Here is a 21,596-nt window from a genome sequence, read left to right on the forward strand (position 1 = left end):
CACAGCTATATATTCACAGCAGATTAACGTACAAGGCAAAATATTCCACTGCAATTTATCAACACCGAACCTTCGCACAGGGCGGGGCTCTGTGTGTGACCTCGTGACCTCAGTGGCCTTTGTACCATGACACCAAGATAGGTCACGACAGGACTCTCTCTCTCTCTCTCTCTCTCTCTCTCTCTCTCTAGCACTCCACCTATTCCCAGCTTACCTACTGCAAATCTAACAACAACAGCCTGGTACTATAAATGTTGGTTGTCAATATTTAAAAGTGCACTCTACATCATCAGAAAAAAAGGGGAAGCAAAGTTTATGTAATATTTGAACCACTACTACCCTACCACAAGTCTGACACAAGCTACACTAATCTGGCGTTGTAAATATTGGGTTTTCACGCTTACAAACGCACGCTACATCCTCATAACTCTATGCCTAGCTACCAAACACAGTCTTTTTACACACACTCACAGCTCCCTCACCACACCACCAGCACCACCACACCCTCACGCAACATGCAAAGTACACAAACACCAGTCCCTCCCAGCCAGACACCACCACCACCACCACCACTACCACCACCACCTGCCACACATGTAAGACCTCCATAAATACCAAAATGACCCTTGTTTAGACTGTGAATTGACACTAAGCGCAATTTTCTCACGTGCATCGCTTGGCTACATCCACTAACAGACTCTTCGCGCTTCTCTGTCAAGGATGAAAAAGGAAGCGGCGACTGTGACTTATGGAAACTGAAGATAGTTAAAGATATAAATTACACTTTTGAACTAACGACAGAAAGTTATTATATGTAGAAAAGAAGGGAAGGGGGAATGTAAACAGTTACTTCATCCACTCTTCTCTGGTGAGTTTGTAAAAATTTGAGGTTCTGACTGAAATGAGTTTGTAAAAATTTGAGGTTCTGACTGAAATTAATGTGTAAAAATTTGAGGTTCTGACTGAAATAATGAGAAAAAAAATGAATTAAAAAGGAATTAGAAAGGTAAAACTGCAAAGACGACACTGTAAGGAAAGATGTTTGTATGAAAGGGAAAAAAAAAAGAAAATGTAAATATTCAAACTACCTTCCCTTGATACAAAAAAAAAAAAAAAAATGCAATACATTACCAGAGGATGTAACGAAGAGTCTGCCACTTCCTTCAAAATATAAACAATAAAGTCATACGAAAAAAGAAAAAAGAAAAAAGAGAACAGAATATAATATGATAACAATAAAAAACGAAGAGAATGAGGTATAAAGAAGAAAGACAATAAGATACATATGAAAAAAAAAAAAGAAAAACAAATATATGGAAGTGAACAGTTAATCTACCTCAGTCTCCCCTTTGAAACATAAACACCTACAGAAAACGAGGGAGAGGAGGAAGAAAAATGGAAGTATTAAGGCGACGAGATGACGAGACCCTCTTACTCTCTCTTACTCCCTCTGTGAAAAGTAAACTAATAGAGGAAGGAAGAGGAACGACAGAGAAGTAAACCAAGAGAGAGAGAGAGAGAGAGAGAGAGAGAGAGAGAGAGAGAGAGAGAGAGAGAGAGAGAGAGAGAGAGAGAGAGAGAGAGAGAGAGAGAGAGAGAGAGAGAGAGAGAGAATATAAGTGATCTAAATTAACTTAAACATCCTTACATAGACAGTGAAAGAGAGAGAGAGAGAGAGAGAGAGAGAGAGAGAGAGAGAGAGAGAGAGAGAGAGAGAGAGAGAGAGGGGAGAGAGAGAAAGATGAAAAGCAGAAGACGAGGTACATGTGCAGTTCCTCTCCCTTACTCTCCCAAATATAAACATAGGTCGTACAGGAAAAGGGGAGAGAGAGAAGGGAAGGAGAGAAGAGTGAGAGACGTGAGGAGGAAGAAAAGATGCTGAAAATATACGATTACCAGAGAGAGAGAGAGAGAGAGAGAGAGAGAGAGAGAGAGAGAGAGAGAGAGAGAGGGAGAGAGAGAGAGAGAATTCGCGTCTCAGGTGGCAGGTAGTTGAAGTTAAGACAAGTGTAAACAACATTATTCCACCTTTCCTTCTCCTGTGTGTGTGTGTGTGTGTGTGTGTGTGTGTGTGTGTGTGTGTGTGTGTGTGTGTGTGTGTGTGTGTGTGTGTGTGTGTGTGTGTGTGTGTGTGTGTGTGTGCCACCAAGCGCCAACACAGAACACAAAGACACTAACACAACACATACACAACGCTAGTTTGAACATAAGACACAGAGAAAACAGGAAAACAAACACAATTTAACACCTAAACACCAAAAAAACAAACCTTTTTAGCAAATAGTACCTTCCACATTAACACAATACTCAAATAACATCGATTTAAACATAGCACTGACAAAAAACAACAAGGCAAGCACAATAGAACACAAACAACACACCCATCCATCTAACAAAAGAAGGGGAATGTGAAGCAGGAGTTTACCATTAAGTCTACCATCACGACCACCACCAAGCACGTGGGTAAAGAAGCAATGTAAAGGAGAATTATAGAGACTGTACTGTAGGGAAGAAAGGTGCAGCGAGAGGCCGAATTCTTATCAGCTTATTATGCAAAACACGACCCTTCTGATACCCAGGGAGGGGAGAGTGTGGTACGTACCCTCACGCAACACACACACACATACACACATACACACGAAAGAAAATCTGTACCTCTTTATCTCCTCTCAGTTAGCCACGTCAGGAAACTAACAACTAAACAGATAACAAGGCAGGGAAGAGAGCGAGGGCGTGGAGGACTCTTAATGGAGGTGAAAGGGCGGTGAATGGTCCTTAAGGGCGCTCTCCTGAAGACGGACTGGTGGTGGTAGTGGTAGTGGTGGTGGTTGGTGAGGTAGTGGTGGTGTGAGTGGAAGAAGGGATGTTGTGATGATGAAGATTGATGGATGAGGTGGTGAAGGTGCTGAATGTAGAAGATAGGCGTGGTGGTGATGAGGGAAATGGTGGTGATTGTGATGAGGAAATTAAAATTGGTGGCGTAACAGTGAAGGGGGAGACTAGTAATATATCAAAAGGAAAAATAATGAAATAAGATAAAAATAAATAAATATACGAAAATGCAGGTATTAGAGAGGCTTCCATTTCTAAATATGAAGCTTACAGTAACCCTCCCTCCTTAAATTTTCCCTTTTCACGAACTGCAATGGGGACAAAGTTAATTTCCACCCATATACTGACAAATCTTCATCCGCCTGCAGAATTTCACCTCATTTCCCTTGCAGTTTCGACGCGACTTCTGCCATGGACTAAAAATTCAACTACCAAATTTGTGGAAGAAAAAACAAAAAACAAAACAGGAAACAAGGAAACACAAGAACACAAGATAAGAAGTAGTAATGAGTGGTTCAGAAAAAAAAATAAGAAAGAGAAGCATGTTTTGAGAGACAATTAGGAGCCATTACTAGTACATTATCTAAGAGAGAGAGAGAGAGAGAGAGAGAGAGAGAGAGAGAGAGAGAGAGAGAGAGAGGAGGTGGACGTGAATCAGTGTTCTTTCTCCACTGAAGCCACGCTCGTTGGAACGCTGATCTCTCTCCTCCTCCTCCTCCTCCTCCTCCTCCTCCTCCTCCTTCTCTACTTTCTCACTCTTTCCCTTGTAGTACCACTTATCATCTTTACTCTCCTCCACCTCCACATCTTCATCAAATCCACCACGACTTCTTCACTCCATCACTGACCACGGACTAAAAACAAGCGCTATGATGGGAAAAATAACAGGAAAAAGAGAAGAGGAAAGTAGATAGGGAAGAGAGAAAGCGGGAAAAGAGATAGATAGTTACCTGAAACGGCCAGCGATAGGTAAATGAAGGGTTTAGCTTACAGGTGGAAGATAATAACACACTTGTACTGATGATGATGATAAAGAGGAGGGAGGAAGAGGAGGAGGAGGAGAAGGGTAAAACTTTCATAATACTTACCATTTGTGTGGAGTTCTTTGGTTTCTTATTAATATCAGGTACTTTCTGTCCAGCTGTGGAAGAGAGGAGGAAAAAAATAATTAGTATGGTAACTACTAATACCTGTGGGGAGTTTCTACTTAACTAGGGGCTTGTGGGAACTTGTGGGGGCTTGTAGGGGCTGGTAGGGGGCTTGTTTGGGTTTGTGAGGCCTTGTGGTTTAGTAATAAGTTTAAGTTCCAGGAGATTATAGATTATTTTTCTTGATAGAGATTCAATTGTTTGGCCATTCTGTAGGGGAGGATTAATGCTGTGTTTTTTTTGTTTGTTTGTTTGTTTGTTTTATCTTAAGGTATTTGTCTCCTTATTGATTTAAGTAAGGAGTGTTAATGAGTGTGTCTGGGTGTGGTGCTGTCTGTCTGTCTGTCTGTCTGTCTGTCTTTTGTTTGAATGTCTGTCTATGAACTTCTAATAATGTATGTTGAAAATCGTAGAAGCTGAAATGTTTAAGAATACAAACCTCTCTCTCTCTCTCTCTCTCTCTCTCTCTCTCTCTCTCTCTCTCTCTCTCTCTCTCTCTCTCTCTCTCTCTCTCTCTCTAGTGCTGCGGCTGCTTTTTTATCTGCGTGTCACCGCCGCCTCGCCAGTACAGTGTCGCGGGGCCTGTGTGTCTCATTATAGCGGGTTTATAGAGGCGGGTTACAGCAGCTTACGAGGGACAAAAGACTGGAGGGTGTGGGTGCTACTGGTGCTACTGTTGTTGTTGTTGTTGTTGTTGTTGTTGAAAATAGCCCTTGGAATTTTATTGTTGTTGTTGTTGTTGGTAATGATGTTAGTGTTATTTTTTCTTCTTCTTCCTGGGTTTTTTTCCTTGTTTTGTTCTTATTTATTGTTGTTCTTTGTGTTTTTGTTGTTATTATTGTTTGCTATTTGTGTTTTTTTTTTTGTTCTTCTTGTTCTTCTTCTTGTTTTTATCGTATTCTTGTTCTTCTTCCGCTTTCTTTTCCTCCTGCTCCTCTTCCTCATTCTCCTTCTCCTTCTTCTCTTCCACAATACGTAATAAAAATCTTCATGTCCATTCCACGAGACCCATTACACCACCCGCCCTCTCTCTCTCTCTCTCTCTCTCTCTCTCTCTCTCTCTCTCTCTCTCTCTCTCTCTCTCTCTCTCTCTCTTCCCGGCAAGCTTTTCGTAACGCACACTATTTCTCTTCCTCCTTCCTGTATTAATAGCGACTCCCCCTCAGCGCCCCAGACACGTGACCAGCCTTTCGAGAGGGCAGGAAGACGGCGAGGGTCGGGGAGGAGGACAGATGGGCGGGAAGAATAGCGGGGAAGGCGAGGGAACGACGGAAAAGAACTGTACCTAACCTAACCATGGTAAACTAAATTAAATTAAAGCAAGGGAAAAGGCAAAACAAAGCAAATTTAACCTAACCTAAAGTAATCTAACCTAACCTAACCACAAATAACCAGACCTAAACAAACCAATATCTAACTAAATCTAACTAAACCTAATTTAAAAAGACCTAACTTAAACAAACCTAACTTAACCTAACCTAACCTAAACAAACCTAACTTAACCAGAACTAACTTAACCTTACCTAATCTAACTTAGCCTAACCTAACTTAACCAGGACCTAACTTAACCTAACCTAACTTAACCAAACCTAACCTCTTAACCAGACCTAACTTAACCTAACCTTAACTAACCAAACCTAACTTATCCAGACCTAACCTAGACCTAACCTAACTTAACCTAACCTAACGTAACCAAACCTAACTTAACCAGACCTAACCTAACCTAACCTAACTTAACCTAACCTAACTTAACCTAACCTAACTTAACCAGACCTAACCTAACCTAACTTAACCTAACCTAACTTAACCAGACCTAACCTAACCTAACTTAACCTAATCTAACTTAACCAGACCTAACTTAACCAAACCTAACTTAACCAGACCTAACCTAACCTAACCAAACTTAACCTAACCTAACTTAACCTAACCTAACTTAACCAGACCTAACCTAACCTAACTTAACCTAACCTAACTTCACCAGACCTAACTTCACCTACCCTAACTAACTACCAAACCTAACTTAACCAGACCTAACCTAACCTAACCTAACCTAACCTAACCTAACTTAACCTAACTTAACCAGACCTAACCTAACCTTACCTAACTTAACCTAACCTAACTTAACCTAACCAGACCTAACTTAACCTAACCCTAACTAAACCAAACCTAACTTAACCAGACCTAACCTAACCTAACCTAACTTAACCTAACCTAACTTAACCAGACCTAACTTAACCTAACCTAACTTAACCAAACCTAACTTAACCAGACCTAACCTAACCTAACCAAACTTAACCTAACCTAACTTAACCTAACCTAACTTATCCAAACCTAACTTAACCAGACCTAACCTAACCTAACCTAACTTAACCTAACCTAACATAACCAAACCTAACTTAACCAGACCTAACCTAACGTAACCTAGCCTAACCTACCTTAACCTAACCTAACATAACCAAACCTAACTTAACCTAACCTAACATAACCAAACCTAACTTACCCAGACCTAACCTAACTTAACTTAACCTAACCTAACCTAACCTAACTTAAACAAACCTAACTTAACCAGACCTAACCTAACCTAACTTAACCTAACCTAACATAAACCAAAACTAACATAACCTAACCTAACTTGACCTTATCAGAAACATCTAAAGCTAACCTAACATGTCTTTACCTCACCAAAATACTAACCTAACCTCATTCACCATAACCTAATCTCCCCAAACCTAACCAAACCAAGCTAACCCAAGCCAAACCTAACCTAACCTACTGGAGGCGGAAGGATAAGGGATATATTGCCTGGAGGAGAGCTGGAAGAGGACGGCAGTCAAGGATATTGAGTCCTACGATGGCTGGAAGGATATAAAGGATTCAGTCTCAAGATCCTTATGGCCTATCAATATCCTAGTGTCCCTATCTATGCGCCTCTTCCTCTTTCCCTTCCCAAATTTCCTTTTATTTATTTCCCTACGCTGTGTCTTTCCTGTCTCCATTTCTTCTCTTTCTATCATTTTACCTTCATCCATCTACTAATTCTTCTGTACTTTTCTCGATATTTTTCCTCCTTCCTCTCTTTTATTCATTTCCTTCCTCTATGTTCTTCTCCCTGTTTCCATTTCCGTGTTTCCTTCTTTCTATCTTCATGTGTCTCCTTCCACTACATTCCTTCCTATCTATGTCTCTTTCTCTCTTCTTTTTCTTCTATTCCCTTTTCTCTCCCTTCTTTGCTGTTCCTCTCCATCTCCTTGTTTCTCTAATTCTAGTCGTTTCTGATATACAAACCACGTGATCATTCAGACATACAGATATCATACAGACCTCTCTCTCTCTCTCTCTCATCTCTCTCTCTCTCTCTCTCTCTCTCTCTCTAGGACGCCCCAGGACACGCCACAACCGCCGCCAATGGGCACAAGTGGCGCGCCCTTCTGAGTAACAGGATTACCCGTAGGACCATCGATGGGAAGGATTTTTGTCAATGGGATTATGTCTCGGAGGAGGAGGAGAAGGAGGAGGAGGAGGAGGAGGAGGAGGAGGAGGAGGAGGGGGAGGAGGAGGAGGAGGAGGAGGGGAGATGTGAGGGTCAGTGGTTCTCTGTCTCCTTATCTTCATGGGGGAGTAAGAGTTAAAGTTAAATTTCTCTCTCTCTCTCTCTCTCGTCTCTCTCTCGTCTCCGTCTCTCTCTCTCTCTCTCTCTCTCCTCTCTCTCTCTCTCTCTCTCTCTCTGTTCCCTTCTCACCATCCCCCTCTCCCGGTCCCTCTCCATACCATCCCTCCTCTCCCCATCTTCATCCCTTACCCTCTCCTCACCACCACTCTCCCCCTCTCCATCTTTCCCTCCTCCCCTCATCTTCACGCCTCTCCATCTATCTCCCTATATCACATGTCCTCGGTGTACTTCCTCGCAAACAACCACAAACAAATCAAACCCAACACACTTCCCGTCCTTCAAGGAACTCAGGCCCCCCCCCACCCCCAGCAAGGCCGCCTCGTGCATCAAGGGACATGAGGTCTTGGGCAGCAGCAGGAGATGAAGTTTCACGCGGGTCAGATTAATTAAGAGGCGAACCAACCCGAGTCTTCAGTCAACGTGATTAAGCGAGAGAGATGTGAGGGCAAAAAATGACTTGGTACACTGGCACTAAAGGATTAAGCTTGAGTGTAAGTGTGCCTGTCCTTTATAAAGTACTGTATACGTTCATGATTACTGGGGTCCTCTGTCAAAGCGCTTGTTTCGGTAGATAGACAGACAGACACACAGACACATAGACAGACACACAAACACGTTAGCAAGATTAACTAAGGGAGATTTTGTTTAGATTTGTAAGTCAGGTTGTAATGAAATCAATCATGAGGAGGAGGAGGAGGAGGAGGAGGAGGATACAAGAAGAAATAAGAGAAGAGAGAAGAGAGGACAAGAGAAAAGAGCAGAAGAGGAGAGAGAAGAGAAAAGAGTAAAGGAGAAAGATGAGAAAAAAGACGAAGACAAAACAAAGCAAAAGGAAAAGAAAACGAGACACACAAAAATAAACCCACACAACGAAAAAAAAGAAAAGAAAACCCAAGAAAAACAAGTCAATTTAACAAAACAAAAAACAAAGCAAATCACAGCCTACCTCACCCCCTTCCTTATACAGACACTCAGACACCCGGACACACAGACACTCAAGACACTTACTGACAGCCTCGATGACTTCTGCAAGCACCACGCCATCGGTGACATCTGCCTGCAAATCGTGAATGTGGCGGCGGCTGCGGGACTTCTCGAGGTAGTGGTTTGCCCAGTCTGTGTAGATCTGCGGGGTGGAAGAGGAGGTGTTAATATTGAGGTGTTCAGGTGTGAGGTGTGGGCATGGTAAGAGGATGAGGGTGTGTAAGGGTGAGAGTAACAGGTGTGAGGGTCATCAGAGGTGTGAAGGTTGATCCGGGAGGCAATTGAGAAGGAGGAGAGAGAAGCAATAGGGGGAGAAGAGAGAGACAGGAGAAAGGCAAGGAGGGAGGAGTTACTCGTATTGCAAGTGTAAAAGTATAACCAATTGATTTGCAAGAGAGGGAGTAAAGAAGAACTGGTAAAAGACACAATACGTGGCAATTTCAACAGAAAACGATGGAAAATTGTGATGAGTCGATATGGAACTTGAAAAGGATCTCAAACAGATTTATGGATGAGGGTGACATGTGGAAAATATATAGGTATGTTAATGCAGGGCCCGCCACGTGAACGCCTGATGGCTTCTTGCAGCTTCCCTTATTTTCTTATGTTTTTATGCTCCATAGAGGAAACTTAGTGTCGATACGAACATCCCTACTGTGAGAACAAGACGTTTCAGTGCCAACTTTATGTATTCTGAGTAATAGAGGAAGCAGGAATAATAAATACATAGGAAAATTATATAAGACAAGGATCATAGATGGTATATGTGATTCTCTCTCTCTCTCTCTCTCTCTCTCTCTCTCTCTCTCTCTCTCTCTCTCTCTCTCTCTCTCTCTTTCACCACTCAGCGATAACATGTAGCTGATCTGTTTTCCCAACGCCACACAACACCCGCGCCACGCCAACACTGTCCTGCCCCGCTGTAACCCTCCACTGGGCGACAGACGCACACTGTTCTCTGGCCCACCCACACGCCCACGCCCACGCCCTGCACTCAATGGGCGTATTGTGATTCCTGGTGGTGAAATTGTGTGTCCATCACCCACACGCCCACTTCAGACCCTTCCCCGATCCCCCCATGTCCTCCCACGCCCAGAAACGCCCTTGAAATATATTTGTGGTGTCATTTTCACCTGTAATTAGCTAAGATATGCAAGATATTACCTGTACTTTTACCTGCGTTGTATGATGCAGGTATTATAACTCTCTTCCTTCCTTCTTTCTTTATTCCTGTTATCTAATTATTTCTCTTCGTTATTCTTAATCGCCTGCATCATTCTCTCTCTCTCTCTCTCTCTCTCTCTCTCTCTCTCTCTCTCTCTCTCTCTCTCTCTCTCTCTCTCTCTCTCTCTCTCTCGTGAAAATTTAACGATATCTAATAAAACTTAACACCTGAAGATTTTTATTTATTTATTTATTTATTTATTTATTTATTTATTTATTTATTTCAAAGGACACTGTTCAATACACGTACACAGCAGCATGGTGACTGTGATGGGAATATCGTGCGGCGAGGGGGAAGGGGAAGGGCCGTGTGGAGGGGAGGAGGAAGGGGAAAGGGGCGCACCATGACCAGACCAGGCGGAGCTGTCATGCGGTCAGGAAACCAACCCCAGGCCAGCCAGTCCCGCCACTTAACTAATTAACCCAACAGTAACGCGGGACGGAGAGGTGACAGTGGTGGTGGTGGTGGTGGTGGTGGTGACAGCGGTGATGGTGGTGTTTTCTTTGCTGTATTTTCTCCACTTTGAATTGTAGTCCTTCAAGATTAAGGTTTGTGTTAAGAGGTATCAAAAGGTTAATTAGCCTTTTTTTCTTATTTGTCAAGCGTTCACTCAAACATCTCGAGGCTTCAAACCAGAGTAGGAATGAAACACTTCTTGGCCACACCTTTCCTCCACGACACTGAAAAGGCTCTAGTTGAAGTTACATGTGTTTTAAAGATTGTTATTACGGTTAAAGTGACAGATTAACAAGATTTCTACAATATTAACAGGAAAAACACTCTTGAGAACCCATCTAATCATCTCTGTGGCATTTGAAAACACTAGTGATGAGAGAACAATACGTTTTTCAGTGTTGTTACCACTCTAGTGACAGATTAATAGGATTTCTACAATATCAACAGAAAAAATACAATTGAGAATCACCTTTGTGGCCTTTGAAGGAAACTGATGATAAAGGAAAACATGCATAACGATTCAGGATATTACCCAGAGAGAGAGAGAGAGAGACACACAAACAGGCAGACAGACATCACCTAAACTAACTTCATTGCAAACATCACATGCAGTATTACAAGTTTTAGTATCAAGGTAAAAGCGCGGGTAGGGTCAGTGGGAGGGTAGCAGTGGGTCCTGGTGGTGGTGGTGGTGGAGCGAGGGAAGTGGTAGTGTATAACTCTTCCACAGCCGCCACCCAACACGTAACTTCAGTGCGAGGGAGGGTGAAGAAGAGGGGGAGTGTGAGAGTAATGACGGTTCAGAGCTATGGAAGGACGAAGGGAAGGAGAGAGAAGGAAGGCTGGGGAACAGCGTAGGAGAAAAAGGTATGGGGGAGAGAGAAGGTGTAGGGTATGGTTAAAGACGGGGAAAGAAATAGGGGAAGGAGAGAAGAGGGGGGTGTGTGAGAGGTGGAGGAGAGACGTAAAGGGAATAAACGGAGGAAACAGGTTGAAAAAGAAGAAGATTAACTGAAAAGAAGAAGGAGGAAGAGGAGAAAGTTAACGAAACAATAGGAGGTAGAAAGATAGACAGAGAGAAAGGTAGAAAGAAAAAATGGACAGAAAGAGAAAGAAAATCATAAGAAGGGAGAAACAGACAATAAGGATGAACAGATGAAAGGACAAAAGGGAGAAGGACATGGAAAGGGTGAAAAGTTGAGAAGTGTGTAGGGTGAAGGGTGATGGTGAAGGGTGATGGTGAAGGGTGATACCGCATACCCTTCACAGATAACACCTTGATAGGTTCCACTCACACTAATGAAGAGGGCGGAGAGGACAGGTATGGGAGGAGTGGGGGGACAGGGTAGAGGAGAGCGAGGGGCAGGTGGTGAAGAGATGGAGGAGAGGAAGAGGAGAAGAGAAGGAAGGAAAAATGCGAAATAACGGATAGGTGAAGATAAGGAAGAAGGAGAAGGAGAGACTACGCTCGTAAGTATAAGGAAAAGGAAAGAGAACAAGAAGCAAGTGATGAAGAGAGGAAGAGGAGGAAAGAGGGAAAAAAAGAGGAAATAATAGTTGAAGATAGGAGATAGAGATGAAGGGAAAAGAAGAGGAAAAGGGAAATGAGGGAGAGACAGACAACAAAGGAGTCATTGTCAAGAGAGTAATGGGTGGTAGATGGTCAAAGAAGGGAAGAAATGGGAGGGTATGGGAGGGTATGGGAGGGTCACATAGAGGTCACACAGGTCACGACTTATCTCCAAATTCCCTTTTACAGGTAAGCTATTCCTCACCTTTACTAATTATGACAGGTAATGATTCTACCTTTTACCTGCGCTAATGAAGTCATGGGATTAGGTGAGTGGTGGTGGTGGTGGTAGTGGTGGTGGAAGGTGGGAAGTGGAATAAATATTTGGGTAGTTTTGTGGAGTGGAGTGAGTGGAGTGTATGTGTGTGTGTGTGTGTGTGTGTGTGTGTGTGTGTGTGTGTGTGTGTGTGTGTGTGTGTGTGTGTGTCAGGGATCAAGAGAGGGTGGTCACGTGTCATTGTTTACAAGAAAGAGTGGACTGTGAGATAAACAAAGAATATAATACCACCACCACCACCACCACCACCACCAACACACACACACACACACACACACACACACACACACACGCCCTAACAGCCGGGTAGAGGTACAAGAGGAGGAGGAGGAGGAGGAGGAAGAATGGGAGGAACAGCCGGGTTATGGGAACAACTTCGAGTATTAGAAGAAGGAAGGATAAGAAACGAGCAGGAGGAGGAGGAGGAGGAGGAGGAGGAGGAGGACAGCCACCAAAAATCACCAAAATTGAGGGCGCGAGTGTCGGCGATGGGCAGCCTTAGGCCTAATTTCCTCCCAGGCTGTGTCATCGAGAGGAAGGTGCTCAAGGAATTACGTTTTGCTACACTTGTACTAATAACAGCCTTGCGGGGGCCTAAAAGTCTGCTGCTGCCTTTGTTTCCCTTTGTAATGCTTTGAAGTAACGAAGCGAAACTTTTATGACTGACACGATGTAAGCCTTTTTTTTACTTCTTCGTCGTATTTTACTGTGTGAAATAAATAGGATTAGAAAACACATCTCTCTTCGCTTTCTTATTTATTTCTTCAAGTGGTTTGCGAAATAAGTTACGAAATTTCCTTCACGTCACACTCTGATAAGGCCCAAGATAGACAGACAGACAGATAGATAGATAGATAGATAGATAGTTATACTGGCCACATGTACTTTTCTGCTTAATAAATACATTACAATACATTTCTTTAGGCCCAAATTACAATAACTACAAATTACAATAACTACATTAAAGGCTTCTCAAAAACCATCCATTAAAAAACGCAAAAATAAGGCGCACATTTGTGAAAATTCAATACTATTACGATTTATACCCTTAACAGAGACCCGTTCCCCAATACTACCACAACAATAACTAATACATTAAAACTCCCTTGATTATTGCTCCCTTGATTATTGAAAAAGTTTAAGGGAGAAGTGAACCCAGAAGGAAAACAACCAGATCGTGTGTGGATATGAAGAGTGCCTGAGAAAATTCATGAAATCTTTCTCCGACTAGAGTTTAGGAATGGCCGGCGGGAGGAGGAGCGAGAAGGCGGGAGGAGGAGAAGGAGGAGGAGGAGGAGGAGGAGGAGGAGGAGGAGGAGGAGGAGGAGGAGGAGGAGGAGAGAGAGAGAGAGAGAGAGAGAGAGAGAGAGAGAGAGAGAGAGAGAGAGAGAGAGAGAGAGAGAGAGAGAGAGAGAGAGAGAGAGAGAGAGAGAGAGAGAGAGAGAGAGAGAGAGAGAGAGAGAGAGAGAGAGAACAACATATGGTTCTGAGCATCAACTTTATATCCCGAAGGAGTCCCGACGGAGGGGAGGCTGCAAGGCGGACAGACCGGGAGACGAAAAGACTGCAGGAGGGGAGGAAGCGGGGAACCATTCAGCGCTGGAGACTCATGCGACAGCCGGGGCGCTCGGGAGGACCTGCACGCAAGCCCCTGCCATTCAGAGCCTCCCAGTTAAAGGTCCCCGCTACTTCCCGCACCTTTCTCAATATTCCAATCTGCCCCAGCCATTGTCCGCCTCCTCGCCTAACTCACACCACGCATTTTCTCCTGCTTCCATACTTTGTTCGGGGTCTGAGCACTGCTAAAGTTGACGTAAGGGGCTCATGGGTCGCCTTTCCGATGCTAAGTGGAGCGTACAGCCAAGGACAAGCGCCGGAGAATGGTACAGGGTTTGTTTCTATACCAATATGTGATTTTACAGGTGTGTGCGTGATGGTGGAGCCGCAACACCTGCTCAGGTATGTAATTGTGAAGAGGGTTGTGAGTTGTGTTACTTGTTTTCACTGGTTTTCACTGTCCTGCGACCTGTGGGTGTATAATTAACTAAGGGTTTCAGAGGTGGTGTTATTCCCTTATTTCGTTTATTTATTTATTTTTTTCGGGAATTTCTCTCTAATAAACTGAGGAATTGGTATCATAGGGGCCATTTCTCCCTTCACTCACTGTACACGGAAAGGCAACTCGAGGATGAAGACCTGAACATCACAGAGAGAGATTGCCACGCCATCTGTTAGTGAAATACGTTACGAGAATGAGATACACTGCCCTCTATCGGTGGACTTTTAAACTGCTCCCGCCGCTGCACTGCCATCTCGTACCAGTGATTTACGCCCTATTCAATAAACCATTCCCCGAAGACCATGCCCATATAACAAACTGCAGGGTTTACAGGGAAACTCTTAAGGGCGACTGTTCCTTGCAGACTGCGTGGAAGAGGGAAGGTTTAACGATAAGCCTTAAACTAATAGGTGGTTGCATCGCTATCTCAGTTGAATATCACAGGAATTGAAGCTTATAATCTATGATAACCTTAACTCTACTGCACTAATGGCCAAGCGGGTCTGTTACGTCATAAATATCACCAGTTTCCTTCCCTTCTAAGTCCTTTGAGTTATTGAGAGCGAGGTCAAAGGTCAAGCTGCGTGGGTGTGGAGCAAATGGAGAAACTTTCGGCTGGTGTGTGTGTGTGTGTGTGTGTGTGTGTGTGTGTGTGTGTGTGTGTGGTCTATGCCATGAACATCAACGGGAGGAATAAATTACGCAGAAGAACTGACAGTTTTAAAGTATCACGTCCCCTTGTAGCTATAAAGACTGACTAATTAGCGTGGGAACATCTGGACTTGGGTTCAAAACTACGAGAGAAAAAAAAAAGAAAGAAAGAAAAAAAAAAGTGACTACAATGTTTGGCAAGAGATAAACCATTTCAGTGTAACCTTTGCCATCCTCGAGACGAATGCTTGAAGGAGGAGGAGGAGGAGGAGAGGAAGACGAGGAGGAGAAGGAGGAGGAGGAAGAGGAGTAGGAGAAGAGGCGACAAGCACTCCGTATAAACACCATCAACCCCTTAAGTAACACGCGGCTCGAGAGGTGGGCGCCACAAACAGACAGCGCGTAATGGCAGTCACTTGAGGGCGCGCGGAGTCTGAGGGACGGCTCTCTCAAGGGCGGCGCTACGATATAATTAGTCTGCAAGCCACACGCCCTCAGCAACACGTGGGCGGGAGGGCAGCAACAGTTCAGGAGGAGAGGATGGGAGTAGCAGACTTTGATCCTCCGTCAGGAAAAAAAAAATCTATCTGAGGAGGTGATGCAGGAGGAGGAGGAGGAGGAGAAGGAGGAGGAGGAAGAGAATGAAAGACGTGAGGACAACAAGAGCTTCGGAGGAGGAGAGAATAACATTAACAGTCCATAAATCCTCCGTCAGGAAGAAGAAACTGAGGAGGAGGAGGAGAAGGAGGAGGAGGAGGAGGAGGAGGAGGAGGAGGAGGAGGAGGAGGAGGAGAATAACATCAATTTCAGGAGAATATAACAACAGTAGCAGTTTATGTGAAAGAATTCTCCGTCAGGAAGGAAATATGAGGATGAATAATATGCTGGAGGAGGAGGAGGAGGAGGAGGAGGAGGAGGAGGAGGAGGAGGAGAGGCTTAGGGCAAGGCATGAATGACAGTCCCCCAGCACAGAGTGAAGGGCGCACGCACGCGGAGGGAGTAAACAGCGTGAGGGAAAGAGGTGGAGGAGGGAGGGGAAGAAAGAGGAAGAGAAAAAGGGAATTGAGGAATGAGGCACGTGGCGGAAGGAAGAGAGAGAGAGAGAGAGAGAGAGAGAGAGAGAGAGAGAGAGAGAGAGAGAGAGAGAGAGAGAGAGAGAAAGTGGGCGGGGAGCCAACCGTGACGTATGAAGGAAGGCAGACGTGTGTGTGTGTGTGTGTGTGTGTGTGTGTGTGTGTGTGTGTGTGTGTGTGTGTGTGTGTGTGGACTCAGGAGCTTTCAGATTCAGACCTGCACACACACACACACACACACACACACACACACACACACACACACACAGGCACAGTGGAATGGCATTAGCATTTCAAAACTCCCACTGATGCAAATTCAAAACAGCTAAAAAAAAAAAAAAGAAATCCCTTGTCAATAAATAAACAATGTAGAACTCAAATATTTACGGGACGAAGCGAGCTGCAGACTGCCACCATTATGATAATCGGAGACGCCCTAATGGCACCGAGACGCCCCGGGACCACAATAAACACCATAAACAGGGCCATAAAATTCATAGGACGCCCTGGAGTAGGTGGTGGTGGTGGTGGTGGTGGTGCAGCAGGAGAAACGTGATGCAAGGTAACGCAAACAACAGAAAACGGAAGCAAAGGAAGCAAGGAGGAACGATGATAAAAGTACTTGAGGTCTGAAAAAAATGTGGGAAGGAAATGAACAAAAACGAAAAATACCAGGAAGAGGAAAGAAAAAAAACTGCAAAAGGAAGAAGAAACTAAAAAAAAAATAAAGGAGATAGAAAAAAACGAGGGAAGAAGGAAAAATGCAAAAAAGGAAAAAAAAAACAAGAATGGAAAAGGAACTGTAAATACAATCACACAACAAATAAATCAACACACACACACACACACACACACACACTAAAAAAACACAAAATACACACACGCACGTAAAAACACACGTAATAGATAAACCAAACCTAACTGCGCCACATTTGCATAACCACCATAACAAATAACAAGCGTATAACAACTTAAACTGGTCTTGGTCCTGGCGGGGACACACTTAGAGAGCAAAGCAACAAAGTGAACGTGTTACCGCGGCTCCTGAAACCTGAGAGGAGAGGGAGAGGGAGAGGGAGAGGGAGAAAGGCAACAGGGCGAGAGAATTCTGATGGATAGAAAGGGAATGTGCGAGAGAGGGAAAAGAGAGAGTTAGAGAAAGAAGGAAGGGGAGGGGAAGGGAGACTTAAAGAGGGGAGGGAGTGGGTGAGGGAACAGAGGGAGAACTGGAGGAAGAAAAGGGGAGAGGGAAAAAAGAAAGGAAGGGAAAAGAAAGTTAGAGGAAGAAGGAAGTGGAGCTGGGAGAGAGGGAACAGGGAAGGGGGAGAAAGAGGGCAGAGAGATAGAGAGAGGGAGGGAGATAGAGAGAGGGAGGGACTGAATATGAAATAGCGAGGGTTTTTAGCGGTCAAAGGCAGTATCAACAATTACAAAGGGCATTTAATTAACATACAAATACAGATAAACAATGACGAGAATACATTACTGGTGGGCTGCGCAGAGTTAGCAGAGTATACGAGTTTATAAAGTATTCTTGCACCCAACCCTACAAGTCCCATGTGGTCTAGTGGCTAGGATACCTGGCTTTCACCCAGGAGGCCCGGGTTCGATTCCCGGCATGGGAAGAGACTTTTAACGCTTTTTCTTTGATATATTTCAATGGACACCAGAGTAAGGAGAAATGGTACTCTCTCTCTCTCGCTCTCTCTCTCTTTCGTAACAAATGGGCTGGGCAAATGAAGCATCGCAACACAAACAAGACGTGATGGATAACTACACCCAGAAGTTAATATATTCCAGATCGCTCCCCGCCACCCAAGCCAGGCCAGGAAAGTGTACGAGTGGAAGGGGATAGTTGGAAGGAAGGGTAAGAGGAAAAGAAAGAAAGAGAGATGAAGGAAAAAAGGTCAAAAGAAGGGAGGAAAGAAAGAAAGGAAGGAAAAAGAAAGGATAGATAAAGGATGAAAGGGAAGAAAAGACGGAGGGAGGGAAAGAAGGAAAGAGAAAAGTTGCAAGGAAGAAAAGATGAAAGAAGGAAAGGAAAATGGAGAAAGAATGAAAGCGGGACAAGTGGAGGAAGGAAGAAAGCAGAAAAAGAAGCGAGAAGAAAGAAGAAAAGCGAAAAAAAGAAAAAAGAAATGTTAAAAAGATGAAAGAAAAAACAGCAAAAAGAGAACGTTTTAAAACTAAACACGCAATAGAAAACGAGGAAGGGTAGGGACAAAAGAGGAGACATTAGAAAAGATATATAATAAGAAGCAGAGGCAACAAAAGAAAATTACCTCATGCATCTTCATCATCTTATTTTGCACTTAAGCCAAAAACGGAATCGAATTAGTGAGAACAGCTGATGGAGGAGGAGGAGGAGGAGGAGGAGGAGGAGGAGGAGGAGGAAGAGGAGATAATAAGGGAAAAAATTCGAACAAAATAATAAAGAAGAAAAGATGAAGGAAAGAGATGGGGAGTTTTTAGATAATGGAGTTATGATGACGAAATAATGATGATGAAGTGATGAGGAATAATGATAGGGACGAGGAGGAGGAGCAGGAGGAGGAGGAGGGATTGTGAACGTGTTGGCAGAGGCGTATGAAGGAGATGCAGGAGGAAGAGAGGAGAGATGGAGGAGAGAAAAAGAGGAGGAGGAGGAGGGTGGGGAGGAGGAGGAAGAAGCGGGCGTAACCCAGGTGGCCACAAATAATTTAGTGGAGAGGCGTCAACCTTCTTCTCAAGTGACTTTCCTCCTCCTCTTCCTCCTCCTTAAATTCTACAGTCACCCCTACTCGTACATGAATTTTCCACATAGGTCCATTTTCTTTTTTTTCATCCCGTTCATCCACAGTCTCTACAAATACCCACTTAAACTTACGCTCTCCAACTCCTAACCCGTTTTCTTTAGGCACATGATTTCTACACCTCTGGCTCATTTCCCTGCAGTTTCTATGTCCACCTTTACCTGTGTTCTCTAGTTGGCACGGTCTCAAAGCAAGCCAAGGACGCGAGGTGTGTTCCCGAGAAAAGACGAGGTGAGAATAAGTTGTCACAGTGTTTTCCAAGTGTTGTCATGTTTGAATCCGTCTTTTCCCCGAACACTGACACAGAGAGAGAGAGAGAGAGAGAGAGAGAGAGAGAGAGAGAGAGAGAGAGAGAGAGAGAGTAGGGTGGAGGGAACGTTTGACTTTTTTTGGCAGTCTCTCTCTCTCTCTCTCTCTGTCTCTCTCTCTCTCTCTCTCTCTCTCTCTCTCTCTCTCTCTCTCTCTCTCTCTCTCTCTCTCTCTCTCTCTCTCTCTCTCTCCCCTCTCCCTCCTCTTCCTTCGGTGATACTCATGCCACACGTGCTGTACCTTTTTCTCCTCCTCCTCCTCCTCCTCCTCCTCCTCCTCCTCCTCCTCCTCCTCCTCTCATAACATTTTCTCTCTTTCTCGCTCTCTCTCTCTTCCCTCTCTTCCTTTTCCTCCCTAAATACTGAGTACACATCTTTGCCTCTTCCCCTTTCCTTCCTCTTTCTCTTCTTCTTTCCTTCCTCTTTCCTTCCCATTTATTTTTTTTTTTGTCACGTTATCTCGTTCTCTCCCCTTTCCTCCCATTCCTCCTTATCACACCCCTTTACTAACACTCCACACATGTCTCTCTCTCCTCTCTCTCTCTCTCCTCTCTCTTTCCCTTCCCTCACCTTCCCCTTCCCCCTTCCCATCACTCCGACATACATCCACATTCGCAACCCTTTGATCTTGTATGTTAAAGGGTAAATCGTCATTTTTTTACTTTTTCTTTACGTTTTAAGGGAAGAATCTTAACCAGGTGCTTTACGAGGAACAATACTCAAGGTCAGATCACTAGAATAAAAAAAAACAAAGATAATAGAGTTTTGTCATCGCTTCAGTCGCAGATTCAGTTAGTATCGTAATGTTTGTAAATGACTGGCGAGAATTTTCAGGCTTAATAAAACGTGGTATTGGTAAACGATAGGATATTGAAAAAGACACGCCACTAACGATGATAAAAGAATTACTGAGTGAGATCTAATGCTTTTTGTTTCTTTACTTTCGTTTTTCTTTCTTCATTATCGAATCATCAAGGAGTAAAGGTCTCTCTCTGTCTCTCTCTCTCTCTCTCTCTCTCTCTCTCTCTCTCTCTCTCTCTCTCTCTCTCTCTCTCTCTGCTGGTTTGAAGGGCTTAAAGATCGTGAGTTTTTGTGAGTTTTGCTAGAGAGAGAGAGAGAGAGAGAGAGAGAGAGAGAGAGAGAGTGCTGCTTCCTCACACCGTCTAGCGGGGGGAGGAGAGAGGAACGAAAGGGTGAGAGAGAGGAGAGGGGAGTTACTCGTGGGACTTTTTGCTTTATGACGTGACGGAGAGGGTGGAGGAAGAGTAAGAGGGAGAGGAGGAGGGAGAGGAGAGGGAGAGGAGAGGGTAAGGGAGTCTGCCACACGTCGGGCATCCCAGCCAAGACCCAAGACATGAGTGAGGTCATGTTTTCCTCCCACTACCTGCACCGCCTCACCTGTCTCCCGCCCCCTACTGCCCCCCCTCTCCCCTCCCCTCTCCTCTCCTCCTCCTCCCCCCAATGTAAGGTAGGAAAACACGTGCCATTAATTAAGGGGGATGGTACACGGGTAGTGAGTAGCGGGGAAAAGCTACGAAGAACAAACAAACAGTAGTGTAGATCTCTCTCTCTCTCTCTCTCTCTCTCTCTCTCTCTCTCTCTCTCTCTCTCTCTCTCTCTCTCTCTCTCTAGTCAGGCAGAGAAAGGCACAAATGGTGTATTTTAATTGGGCATTTTTATCGGACCTTTCATATGCTGGTGATGATGGAGAGATGTTGAGGAGGAGGAGGAGGAGGAGGAGGAGGAGGAGGAGGAGGAGGAGGAGGAGAGTAACAGCAAACAGTACGGGGCACATCTGAATCTTTCACTGGGACCTCAAATAAATTTCAGCGTAACTTACACCACTAAAATCTGGCACAAGAAAGACAAAACGGTCTAGTAGGAGCCTAAAGGTCTGCTGCTGTTTGGTCTTCCTTTGTATTCCTTTGTATTCCCTGTCCTGCACTTGTTCTTTCTCCTTATCCTTTTTTTTCCACCTCCTTTTCTGCCTCCTTCCTCTTCCTTCCTCCTTCTCCTCCTTCAGAATCATATCATCAGTGGGAGACAAGGGGTCTGGGTGCCAAAGAGAGCCTCGAGATTACACAGTGCCATACGCGGCGGCAGGGCCAGAGCAGTGCCAAAGAAGGCCGGAGGGTTGGAGCGAGCAAAGCCTTATAGGGAACACGGGATTGGTCAGTCACACTCGCTGGCTCTTCTCGTAATGGCTCTGTTTTACGAGCTGAGGCCTAAGCATTCTCGCCCTTATGATGCAGATACATAGAGGTGTTAATGGGAGTTTATACCCTCAGTTCAGAACCAAGGCATTTTTAACCTTATGTCCAATTGACTTTAGGGTGATAACGCCTCTCTTCAGTGTTTAAGTAGTCTAGTTCTTATGGTGGAGTGGTATAGAGGCGGTAATAGCTTCTTGTTGTTTTATAGGCTCAGTGCAAAGGTTGAGGACTCTAGCCTCTGTGATGGAGCAGCCACGCCCCCGCAGCCCCTCGCCTTCCTCAGGGGCCTGTTGGCTTCGTCTGCGTCGCCGTCAGGAAAAAATAGTGGGAACTTAAGC

General features: G+C 44.4%; 1 protein-coding gene and 1 non-coding gene across 2 annotated transcripts in view; one reads left to right on the top strand and one right to left on the bottom strand.

Annotated features, from left to right (window-relative positions):
* The window catches only part of LOC135090968 (neuron navigator 2-like), a 152,972-nt gene that overhangs the window by 95,219 nt on the left and 36,157 nt on the right, over positions 1-21,596 (bottom strand). Inside the window, exons 2-3 of the mRNA XM_063988215.1 lie at positions 8,659-8,776; positions 3,921-3,973 (exon numbers count right to left, since the gene is read on the bottom strand). Of these exons, the coding sequence (XP_063844285.1) occupies positions 3,921-3,973; positions 8,659-8,776 (171 nt within the window). The remainder of the gene's footprint in view (positions 1-3,920; positions 3,974-8,658; positions 8,777-21,596) is intronic.
* Trnae-uuc (transfer RNA glutamic acid (anticodon UUC)) lies at positions 17,499-17,570 on the top strand. Its single transcript has one exon. It is a non-coding gene; the product is annotated as a tRNA-Glu (tRNA).

The sequence above is a fragment of the Scylla paramamosain genome, chromosome 36 (assembly GCF_035594125.1).
Source record: "Scylla paramamosain isolate STU-SP2022 chromosome 36, ASM3559412v1, whole genome shotgun sequence".
Lineage (NCBI taxonomy): Eukaryota > Metazoa > Arthropoda > Malacostraca > Decapoda > Portunidae > Scylla > Scylla paramamosain.